The sequence below is a fragment of the Vanacampus margaritifer genome, chromosome 2, assembly GCF_051991255.1.
Source record: "Vanacampus margaritifer isolate UIUO_Vmar chromosome 2, RoL_Vmar_1.0, whole genome shotgun sequence".
NCBI classification, from domain to species: Eukaryota; Metazoa; Chordata; class Actinopteri; order Syngnathiformes; family Syngnathidae; genus Vanacampus; species Vanacampus margaritifer.
The window spans coordinates 32,773,102-32,788,906 of NC_135433.1; the positions used below are offsets into that span (position 1 = coordinate 32,773,102).

The window sequence follows — 15,805 nt, forward strand, 5'->3', positions numbered from 1 at the left end:
TAGGAGCCCATTGTTGTCGAGGAGAGTGAGCTCTCTGATCTGCCACCTCTGGCCAAGAGCGACATCGGCAAGATGATAGAGGAAGAGATGACGATGGCGAGGGGGATGCCAGCTAGGAACAGTGACGACTACTATTAGAGAGATGGTGTCGCAGAAGGGGGGGGGGGGGATGCAAGCTGTCCGTAACACTCTGATTAGCCTGTCTGTCATCCTGCGAATGCAGCAGTGGTGGACTTGCTGCATTGTGCACCACATTGCACAAAAGCACACACCCCGCGAGACAAAGAGCAGGCCGGTCACCATAAATCATGGGTGTCAAACTTGTTTTCATCACGGGCCACATCATAGGTAAGGATACCCTCAAGGGGGTCAGTTATAATGGTGAAGTCACATACAGTGTTCCCCTGCTATATCGCAGTTCATCATTTGCACCCACGCGATCATTTTTAATGGGTTTACCCTATTTGCTTTTCAGCTGTTTATTGGACATCAGGAAAAAAGCAAAACACATGAAAACGATTTATGCAGGAGCTGCTGTTGATTCAACACGCCTCCTCACTAGACCCCGCCTCTTATAGGCACACACAAACGCTACAATACATACAGTTATTTCTTATACTTGCATTTTTTGTATTTGTTCAAATATGTTTCAGTGAACGTGTGTTTAATAAGATTACATGTGTTAATAGCTTGTGGGATGTGAAAACGATATATAAGGTCGACCGGGCCAGCCCACGAATAGCAAAAATTTGCATATAATTCAGGGGTGGGCACACTCGGTCCTGGAGGGCCGCAGTCCTGCAGGATTTGGATGTTTCCGTTCTACAACACAGCTGACATATGATCAGCTCATCAGCAAGATCTGCATAAGCCTGATAATGATCCTGTTGATTGGAATCAGCTTGTGTTGGAAGAGGGACACCTCCAAAACCTGCAGCATCCCGGCCCTCGAGGACCAAGTGTGCCCACCCCTGGTATAATTGATGCTCATTGAAATCCCAAAAAATCTACAAAAAATACTGATAAACATTCACTATATGTTTTCTATGAAAAATGAGGGAATATGGGGAAAATATGCCAGAATTTTTTTTAAAAATAAAATAAGAATTTAAAAAAAGTAACGTGATGCCTTGAGATACAAGCGCCTTATTCAAAATATGAGAACACACTTGGCTGATTTTTTGTCTAGTAAGTAAAATTTTATGATACAAAAGCCCTTCAGACCCCCACAGATAAATGGCGGGAGGAAACTTTGGGACTTGCTGGCCCGCTACCACCAATTGACATTGGCAGTGACAGTAGGTGGCGGTAATGCGCCATTAAGAAGGTTTGCCAGACACTAATAGAACCAGAAGAAGAAGGAAAGACAATACATTAGGTACTGTCATGTTTTGCGCTCACATTTTTCAGGTTTGCAGGTTATGTGAAGAGCAAATGCTTTTTATAAAGAACAATACTGTTAAAAATAGAGAAATGACAAAACAATTAAAATAAATAAACAAAGATGCTGGTGGGGTTTTTTTTTTTTGGGGGGGGGGGTGGTGCTCCAACGAATTAATTGCATTTCCATTCATTTCAATCGGGAAAAATTATTTTGTGTACGTGTGTTTTGAGATACAAACCTGATCATGGAACAAACTACATTCATATCTCAAAGCACCGCTCTTTATAAAAACAAAATTTTAAAATTAAACCTTTTTTTTTTAAGGAACTGCTTGAATTCTAAAATCATTCTTTCTATCTTTTCAAACATATGGCTAACCTTGGCATTTGCTAGCCAGAAGCTGAGCTGCATGGTAGTTGTTTACAGAGTCAATAACACCTCTGACCTAATATCTTCTGTAATATCTGTAATGATAATAATCATCCCATTAAATTACACATTCGCTCCTGCGTTCAGTAATTATTTTCATGCCTAGTTTTAAACAGAAGTGAAGTAAAAATTAGGGATAGACCTATAATCGGCCGATATTGGGCATTTTGACGAATATCGATATCAAATTCAAACTCTGACTGCCAAAAAAAGGTAAAACTAAAACAATTTTAATCTTAGGTAACAATTCGTTTACATTTCAGTTAACTTAATAAGAGCTGCTGCTGACCCTGGGAACCTTCTGAACCTTTTGTTTTTGTTCGACATTAAAACAAAGAAATGTGTTTCCAGTTTCCGTTTAACTTTTTAAGACGTACTGATAACCTTGGGCGCTCCTGAACATTTTTTAAGTATATTGTCTAAGATATATAAAAAAAAAACTTCTACATTTTGAAAATCCTGAAAACGTGTTCAATAAGCATTAATGCTTAAAGACATAACAACAGAGCCAAGATTGGCATTTATATTTAAAAAAATGTTGCCGCTAATATTTGTTCTTCCTTTTCACTGAAAATGAATATCGGCTTCAAATATCAGTTATCGGCCTCTTTGACTACTAATAATCGGCATCGGCTTTGAAAAAAAAAAAACATATCGGTCTATCTCTAGTAAAAATTGAGGTAGCTTTGCTTTACACATAAAACGACACAGCCAACCCGCGGGTCTCGAGTTTGACACCTGCGCCGTAAATCCTCGATTCCCCCAGTCAAATCCTGCTTCTAACAATACTGCGGGATCCCGGCGTGACCGTTAACATGCCACCGTGCCACAAATCTATCGCCGCCACCTACGTCCATCGCCACAGTGGGCTCTCCTCCATTAGCAGCTCCACTGGTATGTTACAAAAGAGTGACAGAGCTAATCTGGGCTACTGGCTGCTTAAAGTAGCAGATGCCAACATGCAGAGTGGAAGCAAATGACTCGTGCAGGCTTTACAGCCCTCGGGGAAGATGTGAGGTGTCACGGAGAGGTCAAAGAAAACTGAAGAAACCGCGTCCTGAGAGGAGAGCAAAATGATATTATCAACTAACAGAATGCGATTTCTGGAGGACGTGAGGGTGGACTGAAATGCTGTGAAATTAACTGAATTGTTAAAATATGTAAAATTGCCTTTATTGTTGGAAGTTTATAGCAAAAATGTGGAACTTTTGGGAACGTGATAGTATTGTATAAATCTTGAATTAGCTAAACAGTTTGAAGTTTAAATCGGTGGAAAATTGTGGAAATATGTAACTGATTAAATAAATCGACTGTGGCTCTCCTTTCCCACATGCAAGGGCATTACAGCATACATTCGATACACGTACGATGCGCTTTGTACGATACGCTTTACACACATTTTTGTTAGATGGTGACATGTTCCTAATGTAAAATATGTGCCTTGGCACATATATATATATATTTTTTTAATCGCAGGGCTCACTGGAGGCAGCAATGCTTGACCAATTTTCTCTTCCAGAAAAATTCTGCCTCAGGTCCTTTGGATCGCACAACTATAGTCCAATTCCAACTCAAGCCCTTGTGCGGCGGACTGTGACCTCCCGCCCAAAAAAATAGAAAGCTTTCCAGTCTTGCGTCACCTCTACAGACCCATCACTGCACTATTTGACATAACTCATCACGAAGAGGCTTGTGACAGAAAACGTGTATCGCCTCGCAACAGATTGGAAACTGGCTCTCTGTGAGGCTGAAGAGCTGGCAGGAGATAAAAATAAAAACAAAAAAAAGCAACAATGCTGAGGAAGAAAGTCTCAAGAGTTTTGATGAAAATTCTCATATGACCTGGAAGTCACAAAGGTGAAGAGTCATCTGCTCTGACTCATTGCAAGGTTACAAAGGTCAGAGGATGACGGCTTAATAAGCAATGATTCATTTTACACAACTCCCAAAATATCTAGTCTGAACAGACACGTTCTCAGACATGGTGAATAAATGCATTGTTTTGGTCATTGACGCAGTTATCTTACAAGTATATATATATATATAAAAAAAAAAAAAAAGCGACAAGGGACTAATTCTCGTTAAGAAACAAACAGTATGAGCAAAATCATATTCACATTGTTTTGCGTTGGACAAAAAAGGACACAGTTGAAAGGTATTATTAACTTAATTTGCATTTTTTCTAGTGCGGTCAAAGTTAAAGCGTTAATTGATTAATTAATCACCAAAAATAATCGCATTAATCATGAATTAACACAGATTAATCACACTATTCATTTTGACCATAGGTTAGCCTATAGCGTGACACGTTTAAGGTAGCACAGGTTGTGTTTAAGCAATAATTATCATTTCATGCATTAAAGTAAAGCATTTAATGAATGTTTGCGTATTTAGAAGATTTGTTTATGTCAAAATATCGGAGTCATTTTTTTCCATTTTAAATTATGCAAGTAATTAACTGATTAGAAAAAGAGGAGGATTAGCGTGTGCAGTGGATCCAAAAATGTCATCCAAAGACGTCCTCATAACATTAAATGTCAAAATAATTAACACATAAGCGGTGCTCTTCAAATTTGGCGGGGGAAAAAAAATGTAGATTAAAAAAAAAACGTTTTTATTAATCGTGACTAATCAAAATTCTAAGAAGTGATTAATCTGATTAAAAAATTGAAGCGTTTGACAGCTCTATTTTATTCACACTTAACTTATTACGTTATTACAGTTTGACTGCTCAATTTATGGTTCATTTATGTTCATTTAAGAATCCTGTTTAGATTCATGTTTTGACCCCCAATTTTTTTTAATTACTTTCATTATTTCTGTGGAAGTAGATGTAGGTTTACGGGAAGAAAAACTTATCAGGAGAAACTAAAAAACAAAACAAAAATTTGTTACAAATAATAATTTAATAACTTTAAGAAATCATTCCATCGGCGTAGGGCGGGATCAATTAAAATGGAAGGTGAGACTCAAAAGAAGCTGCTGTCGGCCACAACTCTCACCAGGTTTCGCTTTGCAGCTTGCGGGTAAAAAAAAATTAAAATAATCGATTTTGCGCCTCATAAAACACTTTGAATAGCACAGATTTTGACGTTTCTCTGAACTACAGACACTTTGCAAAAAAAGCTTAGGTGGGTTGAAAGCACGCATGTTAAGGATGCCGCAACGTCACCTAAGCTCGGTGCTACTTACGCCACAACCAGCAAGCTAGCAAGTTAGCAACAAGCTTTGCTGGCTACTAGTGAGGCTAAAAACATTGCAGAATTGTTAATAAGTCAGTAATAATCACTTCCATGGCGGTGAATAAGCTACACATCTGACAAGTACCGTTCTTATAAAGGCGTGGCGAGGAAATACAGAGAAGCCAGGCTAATTGCTAAGCTAACCAAAGATTGACATGGCTAGCTCAATTAACAGCGAAATTCAGTGCTCGGAGTGATAGTCGACTTCACTTTTCACATATATCTGGCTGGAACCGCGTTAAAGCAGAGACATCCAACTTTGAACAGCAAAACAGCAGGCAAATTAAGACGTGTTTGGACTCTGGAGAGAAAGTTTACTTGCTAAAACAGAAATGGAAATGAGTTATGCTACACTACGTTGTACGTCAGCCACGAGGAGTGAGTTTGAGTTTTGATGTTGGCTTTTGAGGTCTAGACAATAAATGTAAAATTACATTAAATTACAGTAAATTTGATCTTTTTAAAATCTTTTGAGTCTGCAGCACTTATCACCAGAAGACTTGCGTGAATCTTTTTCTCAAGGTGAGCTACAAAATCAAGTGGCTGAATCGAGTTAGCATGAAAGCAAGCACAAAAATCCGCACAGAGCATTGTGTCAGTCGCCACAGAGTCAGTCTATGTTCATCGAGGCAGCCGATAAGCAGCCGCAGAGAACTACTGTCAGAATTATGGATGGCGCCCACAGCGGGTCGCACACAGCTGCAAGGCGGCGTCATTGTAATGCAGGAGACTCCTCGGCCAAACCTCGGGAGTGCCATTAGCTTGAAAGCAAATCGCAGCTTGTCTGCCCTGCAGGGAAGGCTCTAATGGGTGGAAATGGTGCAACCTGCGTGGAGGGCCGCACGCTGGGGCCAGCGGATACCGGGTCGTCACAAGCCGAGCGGGCGGAAAAAGTCTCACACTATGATTTTTCCATCCTAAATTGACGTCGATAGTAATTAGACTCTATTCTAATATTTGTTCCATGAAATGGAACAATACTCACAGGTGATTTTTTTTATCCTCTGCAAAGAATAAATGAGAAACCGAGAGAGGAGCTGAGCCTCCTGTACAGTATATCCGTATATCAGAATGAGCAACTGATGTCTTTTTAACTGTATTTAATCAGGTCATTATTTGTATAATATAACATTATAGAGTAGACTCTGAAAACAGTTGGTCAAAACTAACCCAAATATCTTCATGGGTCAATTTGACCCAACTTTCTGGGTTGACTCAAAGTTGGATCAAATTGACCCAAGTAGAGGATCGATCCATTTTTTACCCATAGTTGGGTTCGTTTTGACCCAACTGTTTTTAGAGTGTGCTATTATCCTTGTTGTACATACCACCATTTTTATTTTATTTTTTTTTGGGGGGGGGGGGGGGGTAGACTGGAATGGATTAACTGCATTTCCATTGATTTAAATTGGGAAAGATGATTTGAGATAAGAGTGTTTTCAGTTACAAATGTTGTCAAGGAACACATTCAACTTGTATTTCAAGGTATCACTTTATCAGCAATAAGCTGTTTTTGTTTCTTTAAACCAGATTTCAAATTTGTCTCCACAGGGCCAGTGAGCAGGCTATAATATAATAAACTGTTCTATTTGTTTTATTAAATATTTCATTTATATTGATTATATCTAATACTAAAATAAAAAAATAAGAATGAACTATTTTATAAAACATATCTTATATCAAATAAATGACAAATTTGTACTCTTCTTTTTACATGATGCAGTTGATGTAATTAAATATAATTTTAATTGCACTTGTGAGAGGAGCTCTGAGGAGAAGTATCACATTATTTAATCGATTTACCGAAGCATGATTCGATGATTGACATTTATCCCAGATACAGACGGGAAGTGTGAAAGGGGCTGTAAACTACATCCATGGATAGCGATGGAGCGTCAAAAGCAGGTGGTGGTCACCTGACCATCAAGCTGAGATTTAGCTATCAACACCATGCCTACAAAAATCCTCCGTCAGAACAATTTGCCCACGCAGCACATCATTTGGAGCTCCAGCATGCAGACGTGCGTGCGCGCCGTCCTGTCATCCATCAGGACTTTTTTTCCCTCTTTTTTGCAAAGTCAAAGAATTATTTTTGTGTTGGTGGTGGGCAGTCAGAGGAAAGGCCGTTCCTGGCCCGTGTGTTTGTGTGTGTTCTTGTTTTTGTTACATAGTGGAGCCAACATTTCGGGATTTCACAGAGTTGTGGGGCCCACCCGTCCATGTGGGGCCATTCTCCTGGGCCCCACAAGTTTAGAGCTCTTTTTGAGGGTCAAGATTTGGCTTTAGAGTTTAGGTTTGAATTGGGTTATGGTTGAGGTTAGGGTAAGGAATAGGGGTAGGCAATCATTTTTGATGGTTGGGGTTAGGGGCTAGGAAATGCATTATGTCAATGAGATGGCCCCACAAAGATAGTAAAACGTGTGTGTGGTCTTGTTTTTGTTACATAGTGGGGCCAACATTTAGGGATTTCACAGAGTTGTGGGGCCCACCCGTCTTTGTGGGGTCATTTTGCTAGGCCCCACAAGTTTAGACCTCTTTTTGAGGGTCAAGATTTGGCTTTAGAGTTTAGGTTTGAATTGGGTTATGGTTGAGGTTAGGGGAAGGAATAGGGGTAGGCAATTATTTTTGATGGTTGGGGTTAGGGGGAGGGGCTAGGAAATGCATTATGTCAATGTGATGGCCCCACAAAGATAGTATAACATGTGTGTGTGTGTGTGTGTGTGTGTGTGTGTGTGTTCATGTTTTTGTTACGTAGTGGAGCCAACATTTAGCGATTTCACAGAGTTGTGGGGCACACCGTCCATGTGGGGCCATTTCCCTGGGCCCCACAAGTTTAGAGCTTTTTCTGAGGGTCAAGATTTGGCTTTAGAGTTTAGGTTTGAATTGGGTTATGGTTGAGGTTAGGGTAAGGAATAGGGGTAGGCAATCATTTTTGATGGTTGGGGTCAGGGGAAGGGGCTAGGAAATGTATTATGTCTATGGATGTCCTCACAATTATATACAGTAGGTACAAGTGTGTGTGTGTGTGTGTGAGTGTGTGTGTGTGTGTGTGTGCGTGTGTGTGTGTGTGTGTGTGTGTGTGTGTGTGTGCGCGTGTGTGTGTGCGTGTGTGTGTGTGTGTGTGTGTGTGTGTGTGTGTGTGTGTGTGTGGCCCAGCCCAGGTTTATCAGCAGCAGTAAAGCATGTCACAAGCCAATATTTTGGACTCTCCAACTACTCAGTGGGGACTTTAAGAGACTATTCTATTAAGACGGTTGTTAATCATTCTGTTTGCCACCGGGACACAATTTTAAAAATGGAATCCCTTCTATCCATTTGTTATGCAATACTCCATGATTTGAAAGTAGTGAAAAATCCCCACAACAGCTACAAAGATCACAACCTGTCAGGTGAGATGTATCACTTCAGCGTACTTCCACGACAGCAAATGAAGTGAACAAAGTGAACATACTACCATATTAGAAGTGTGCATCCAAAAAAATTAGCATGCCACCTGTTTTGTAGATGGTTAAATGGTGCTCACCGCTTACCCTGCTATGACCTTGCCACTCTGGCGGGCTTATGAAGTAATGGAAAAGTTGGCAGAAGGAACCCGAAAGTGGCAGCCAACCCTTGGGGTGTCTGCTGTTCCTTCAAATCCCCCACAGTGGGAAGCATCAGAGAGATAATCCTGCAGTGTCCCAGATCTTTATTGGGACTGACTGGACCCCCTAATGGGAGGTGGGAAGGAGATTTGAAGGCAGTGTCTGCACCCTTTCAATTGGATGTGAGTGAGATGATGATGATGTTGAGAACTACGACAAACAATGACTAAAAATGTCATGTGAAATGTATTCATCACTATCAAGTCTGCACTCGCAGATCAGAGCAAAAAAAAAATTCGGCCATAGGCCATCATGTAATCATGATGTGATAATTAACTCATTCACTGCCATTGACGGCTATAAACGTCAAAAATGAATTTTAACTATTTTTATTAGTTTAACTTTTTTTCCCCACTTTTGTTAATAAGAGTATGAAAACCTAGAAATGTTTTTTTAAATAATATTTTATTTATTAATTACTTTTTTTAAAATTAAAGATTATTAAAAATTAGGGGAGTCAGGAGATATTTTTTTAAATTTTTAATTAATTGCATGACTTCAATAGTTAACTCATGATGAATCACAAATTTTATATCTGTTCTAAATGTACAATAATTTTCTTCTAGGTTTTCATACTCTTGTTAACAAAAGTGGAAAAAAAATGTTTAACTCATAGAAATAGTTTAAATAAATAGAATTTTTGACGTCTATAGCCGTCAATGGCAGTGAATGAGTTAATTATATTTATTGTTTCACTGCCATAATTATTCCAGTTCACAAAGTCACATGCTGACTTTGTATTAGTAGTAATAATAAATAACTGTCTTGTGTATTTGCATCAAGGTTTACAGGGCCACATACCCGCCGGGTGTCTTGTTGTTATGCCAAAACATTGCTTTGGCTACATGAGTATGTGAGTTAGTGCACGCATACTGTACTTTCTTATCATGCATCACATTATCAAAGTGTAAATTGAATACAACACGTCACACATAACCTTGACACAGCATGCACGGGCAACATGAGTGTGCGTGTTTACGACCTCGAGCCGAGACTCTATAAATTATCTTAGATGAGGAGTCACTACGCGGCAGGCAGAGAATTGTTTTTCTTTTTACCTTATTGCCTTGCTCCAAAAGGCTAACTCAATTCTCAAGCAATTATTTCTCCATTTCAGAAACTCCACTAGAAAAAAAACAACAACAATCTTCTTCTCTTTTCATTTTCTTCTGTTTTATGAGTCACAGTGAGAAGCGTCTTTGTATAAAAGCCCGACATTTCGCAATGTGATTTTGTTACACGTAACGGAAGGAGCTGAAAGGATTAGTCATAAATTCCAAATATTAAGTGACAAGCCATCATAGTGGGAAAAAAAAGGTTATTTTGAGCTAAACATTTTCTAATCTGGATTTAGAATGGATCTAAACATTATGAGGCGAAAACGCACTAATTGACAACTCGTGACATTATAAAATTGTACTAGTTGGAAATCTCACTCTTCACTAGTCGTACTAGTCGTGTGCGGTTGTCAAGCAGCTTCTCTAGAAGTCAACCTTAACCCCTGGGTGTTATTATAGTTTGATTAAATTCTTGTAATTTTTGCCAAAATCTGGCATTTCCTTTGAAGTGTGATAACTTAGTCATTTATGAATATTTTTTTCACTTTCAACCACTCAGAATGTTCACTGGCATCAGACCTATCTATTCATATATAGTTTTAAAAAAAACTTTTTTAAATGCCCTCTATGGACAATAATAGCAGTATTATGCTAACAGCAAAATTAACTATGCTGTATAAAGGAAAAAATAAAGGTCTAATTTGAATATTTTATATGACATATTTAGAGGCTTGAATAAGTCCATAAGTCATAACAATAGAATTTTTTCTGCATGCCCAGTTTTCACACAATGGCAGTTTTCCGAATAGCACAAAACTCTTGTAATTTTGCCAAAATCCGGCATTTCCTTTGAAGTGAGATAACTTAGTCATTTATGAATATTTTTTTCCCTTTCAACCACTCAAAATGTTCAGTGGCATCAGACCTATCTACACATATATAGTTTTTATTTGTATTTATTTTTTTAATGCCCCCTATGGACAACAATAGCAGTATTATGCTAATAGCAAGACTAACTATGCTATATATATATATAAAATAAAATAATAATTTATATATTTCATATGACATAGTTAGAGGCTCAAACAAGTCCATAAGTCATAACAATATAATTTTTTTATGCATGCATTTTGTATTAATTTATTAGCCTTTGGCGCCACCTAGTGGATTTTTGTGTTAACACTCTAAACACACAAATTCCTCTATTTTCATGTTTATGACTCATCAAAGAAGCGATTGCATCAGTAATCACGGAAAATGCATTATAACACATCAGGTTTACAGCATATCAAAAACTGTGATTTATAATGGGAGTCAATGAGCCAAAATCGGGCATTACTACAACAACTTCGTGTGAATCTCTCCCTCCTGTTTGGTAATAATTATAAATTACAGCATGGCGCCAATTTGAACTTCTACATTTTTAAACAATCCTGGTAAAATGTCAGGTCCCTAGTGTATTCAAATGCTTTTTCTTTGATGAAAAAACAGAAAAACAGAAAAAAGCCAGAAAATGGACAAATAACGCCCAGGGGTACATTTCTTGACAAGTGATGTTATATGTGACCTCACTAGTCTAAATATGACTCTGGTTAATATTACATTTGTGGAATATGCGTTATGAAGCAAAACCCAGCCATTTTGATCCAACCACTTGCTGTCGACTGAAGATGGCATCAATGATGCTCGGGTGACAACCAATCACAGTTCAGCTTCAGAAAACAGGTGAGCTGTAATTGGTCGTTGCCTGTGCAACTGTGATGTCATCTTCAGTCGACAGCAAGTGGGAAAATGGCCGCCCCGTGAGATGGATAAAAACGGCTGGATTTTACAGTTTAACTCATATTCCACTAATGCAATATTAACCAGAATACCATATTTAGACCAGTGAGGCTGCATAGAACATATTATTGTTAAAATATTTTTTTTTGGGGGGGGGGGGGTTGACTTCCTCTTTAAAAGATGCAAGTGTATCGAATCAAAGCAAATCAAGTTGTTTCACAAATGTACCGTCATTTAATTATAGTTCATTCAGTGTAAAATGACAAACAGAAACTCATTCTATTTGGAATTGAATCATAATCCCACTGAAATCAAACCAAATCGAACCGTTCCACTTCAAAATAAACCATACCTGAATCGTATCGCACCTCATGTATCGAGATACGTATCGAATTGACTCTTATTGGAGAGATGCACACCCCTAGTTCCTAGTAAGACGCAGTCTTTCTATTGGTGTACTGAATTGCCCCTGCTGAATACGTTGAACCTTAAAGTGGATGTCAAATATTCTCAAACTGTTCCATCAGTTCTTTATAGCTAAATGCTAAATCATTTCTTGTCTATCCAAATGAAAAATTGCAATTAAGATCCTAAACAGATGCGGCATCTGCCAAATGCACAATCTGGATCGGATCCAGATGGAAGGTGATTTAATATTACGGCTCGCTTGTGACCGTGCACCTTTTATAAGAAAAATCCAACTTTGTACGACGTCATCTATATGTAGCGTCATAATGGAATAAGGATTGATATATATACTGTACCTTAAGCTGTAACTTTGAAGTTGCATACAAATAAAGAATAAACAGAACAGAACAACCTTCTTGGGGGAGGTCATGTCATTAGTCAGGTTTCCATCCAAATGTTTTGAAATTTTGATGGGAATTTTGGGAAAATGCGCAAAACGGACGTGCGACTTATGCACGTTTCCATCTGCTCTTCTTTTGCCAGATGACGTTGTAGTGACGGAACTTTGTGACAATGGGGAGTTCCAGGTGAGAATGTTGGTTTTGACAGACTGAACGCAAGTAGTTTGTCTTGTTGGCTTCCCTCCCGCATGTAAGTGAAGTATGTCGTTACTAGGGGTGGGAATCTTTGAATGTCTCACGATTCGATTCGATTCCAATTTTTGGGTGTGCGACTCAATTCAGAATCGATTTTCGATTAGGAACGATTTTTGATTCAAAATGATTTGATTGACAATGATTTTTGCTTCAATCTATAGATGTGCAAGGAACTGTAATGATCTACTCCAGTCTGACTCGCTAATGCTAATTAGCGCGCTACTCGCGGCACTTTTGTCACTCAAAAAAACCCGGCTCCACGCTGCAAAAAAACAACTTGATCGTGACTTTTCCCTTCTACTCTCTAATGTGGCTACAACTTAACAGTGTATCAGACCGCGTGGAACCACACTGCCCCTAAGTGGCGGTACAACATGAACAGCGCTCCAAATAAAGGCACACACAGACAAAGGCAAGAAAGTATAAAATAATTTAAATCAAATTGATTTTGGGACATTTAAAATTGATTCTGAATCGTACTAAATGAGAATCACGATTCTTATGAGAATGGATTTTTTGCCACACCCTGATGTTAATAAAGCCATCTAAAATTGCATTAATGTTTTTTTCTTTAATTAATTATAAAAAGAATCGTGTTTATGCTTCTCCCCAAATATATCTTACTTTATCATCCGCCATTTATTGTGACTACAAACGTGCGTGTGACGTAGTATCGGTCAAAACATGCGACGTATATCCGGTCTTGTAGTCGCTTATTCGCAAAACCTGTTACCATCGCCAAAATGCGCATTTTCCTTTTTCCGATACGCTTCAAAAACCACCCCCTCAAAGCATAAAAACTTTTTTGGGGCGAATTTGGGGCCTTTTCGCAAATTTCTGGCATTTCCATTCAGTTTTTTTTTCGCAATTGTTGAAAATTCAAATAAAAATAGGTGGATGGAAACCCACCTAATGTTAAGTAGAGAAATGCCACAACCAGACGAGATATGAAGACTCAAGTAGACAATGACAAAGGTCTGACATTTACTGTCACAAGACACTCGTGCTGACATTAATGTATATCCCATCTCATGCCTTACACCAGAGGGTCTTCTTTTTTTTTTTTTACACTCTGTACCTCCTTCAAAAAATACTAAGCTCTCCAAGTACCTCCATCCATTCATGACAACATTAATACACCAGCCACTATTAATTCACTGATTAAATGCAGCATGCATTTCATTACCTGACACAAGAGCTGCAAAATGAATTCCAGATTTGGAAACGTGATAATGCTCAGTTTTCCATTGACACTGTTCATCTACTGTAGCCATACGCTCATCATTGCTTTTGGTGTTTAACTGCACTGCCTCATACTGAGATGTTTGTAATTGTTTGGCTGCTTATTTATCTGCTTAAGGGATGATATGAGTTGTCTCATAAGATATACATGCACATGATCTCGTATGCAAAACACGCCGCTGGCTGCTCCTCAGCCATGAGGGAGTTGCGCTCACAGCTAGGAGGTGTGTTAAGATTTGAAGGCAGCGGTTCTCAACTGTTGCCACCCTGGGACTCGATTTTGCTTTTGTCGCCAAGTCACGACCCGCTTGTATACAAAAGGAAAACTAATTTTAACACTCACACATGAATGTTTATGTGTGACTTTAACAAACTTTATTTTAAAAAAAACACACACTTTATTTATCTACATTCTATTCTATTCTAAAAAAATATTTTAGATTTGGAAAGTAAAAATAAACAACTAAGATAATGTGGTTGCAGAAGTGTGCACACCCTCTTACAACTGAGGATGTGGCTGTTCAGAATTAACCAATCACATAACCGCATGTTAAACATACAGTATGTCAGCACACTTTTGCCTCTATTACAAGTCCCTCTGAATAACGCTAAATAAAGTTCAGATGTTCTAGTAGGCTTTTGCAGACATTTTTGTAGTTGCATCTATCTCACAGATAAAGCCATGGGCCGCGGAGGGCTTCCTCTGAATCAGAAGACTCCTCCAGACTTATATATTTGAGCCACATGGTCATATTAATGGTGCGTTTGAATCTATCAATCTATCAATCTATCAATCTATCAATCTATCTATCAATCTATCTATCTATCGTTCGTGAGCGTGCCTCCTTGAGCTGCGTGAGCTGGTACTGCGCTGCTGCGCAAATTGCGCGCCCTAACCTCACATGTCCGTGGATGTTGGGGGTACAACACAGTAAGTACCTCGGTTTTTGTACTTACCGAGTTTTCCTCGGGACTCCTCCAGCTTCTGAATCTGGTTCTCCAGGAAGAACATGGCCACGGCGAACGCCAGCAAAGCCAGCAGCTGCAATTTAGGCGGCATCATGACTCTGAGCAGCCCCATCAAATCATCCGGAGAAGGAGTCGGTCAGTCCATGCCCAAAACAGGGGAGAGCAGAGGGGGTGGGTAAGAGACACGGACAAGACACGCACAGACAACCGGCGAGCACAAAGCGCCCGTGTGCTGATGCAAAATGCCCATTCTTTGTTATTCCATCATTTGCATGGCACAGTTTGCGGCTTGTAAAAGGTTCCCACGGAGCGTCTCTTCGTCGTCTGTGCAAGTGCTCCCGGTGTCCAGTCTTCACTTGCACGGTTCTACGGTTCACACTGTCAGAGGCACCCAGGCCATTGGACAGTAACAAGAGTACCCCGTAGACGTCAGAATACGCCCTCCTCCGGGTGGTGTCGTACGTCAATGACGCCGCCATATTGGATGTGGTTAAGATGCAACAGTTTTACACTCGCATCAGTCAGATCTTCCTTATGTAAAACACTTTTTCCAGATAGGACTTATATATATATATATATATATATATATATATATATATATATATATATAAGTTAAAATTGTTATAGAATAATGAGAAGTCATACATGAATAAAACAGAAACAGTAGTTCAATAATTACAGTAAAGTTAAAATAATAATAATAATAATAATAATAATAATAATAATAATAATAAAAGCCTAAAAGTCCCAATCTCAAACTCAAAGCCAGATCTGATGGCGTTAAACAATCATTTTTGGTTGTATTTGGCGATTATTAATATTATTATTTAACTATAATATTAGTCGTTGCCGTCATAAAAACATTTGAAAAAAAACACATATATTGGTTTGTGCTTACCACCATAAACCGCCATGCTGTTTTTCCCAAGTGCCTGTGTGTATGTGTGTGCGTGCGTGCGTGCGCGCGCGCGTGAGAGAGAGAGAGCGAGAG

General features: G+C 38.9%; 1 protein-coding gene across 1 annotated transcript in view; it reads right to left on the reverse strand.

Moving 5' to 3' along the window:
- The window catches only part of hs2st1a (heparan sulfate 2-O-sulfotransferase 1a), a 50,267-nt gene extending 35,226 nt beyond the window's left edge, over positions 1 to 15,041 (reverse strand). The window contains exon 1 of the mRNA XM_077556600.1: positions 14,803 to 15,041. Within this exon, the coding sequence (XP_077412726.1) occupies positions 14,803 to 14,926 (124 nt within the window). The 5' untranslated portion in view covers positions 14,927 to 15,041. The remainder of the gene's footprint in view (positions 1 to 14,802) is intronic.
- Between the last annotated feature and the right edge of the window lie 764 nt (positions 15,042 to 15,805).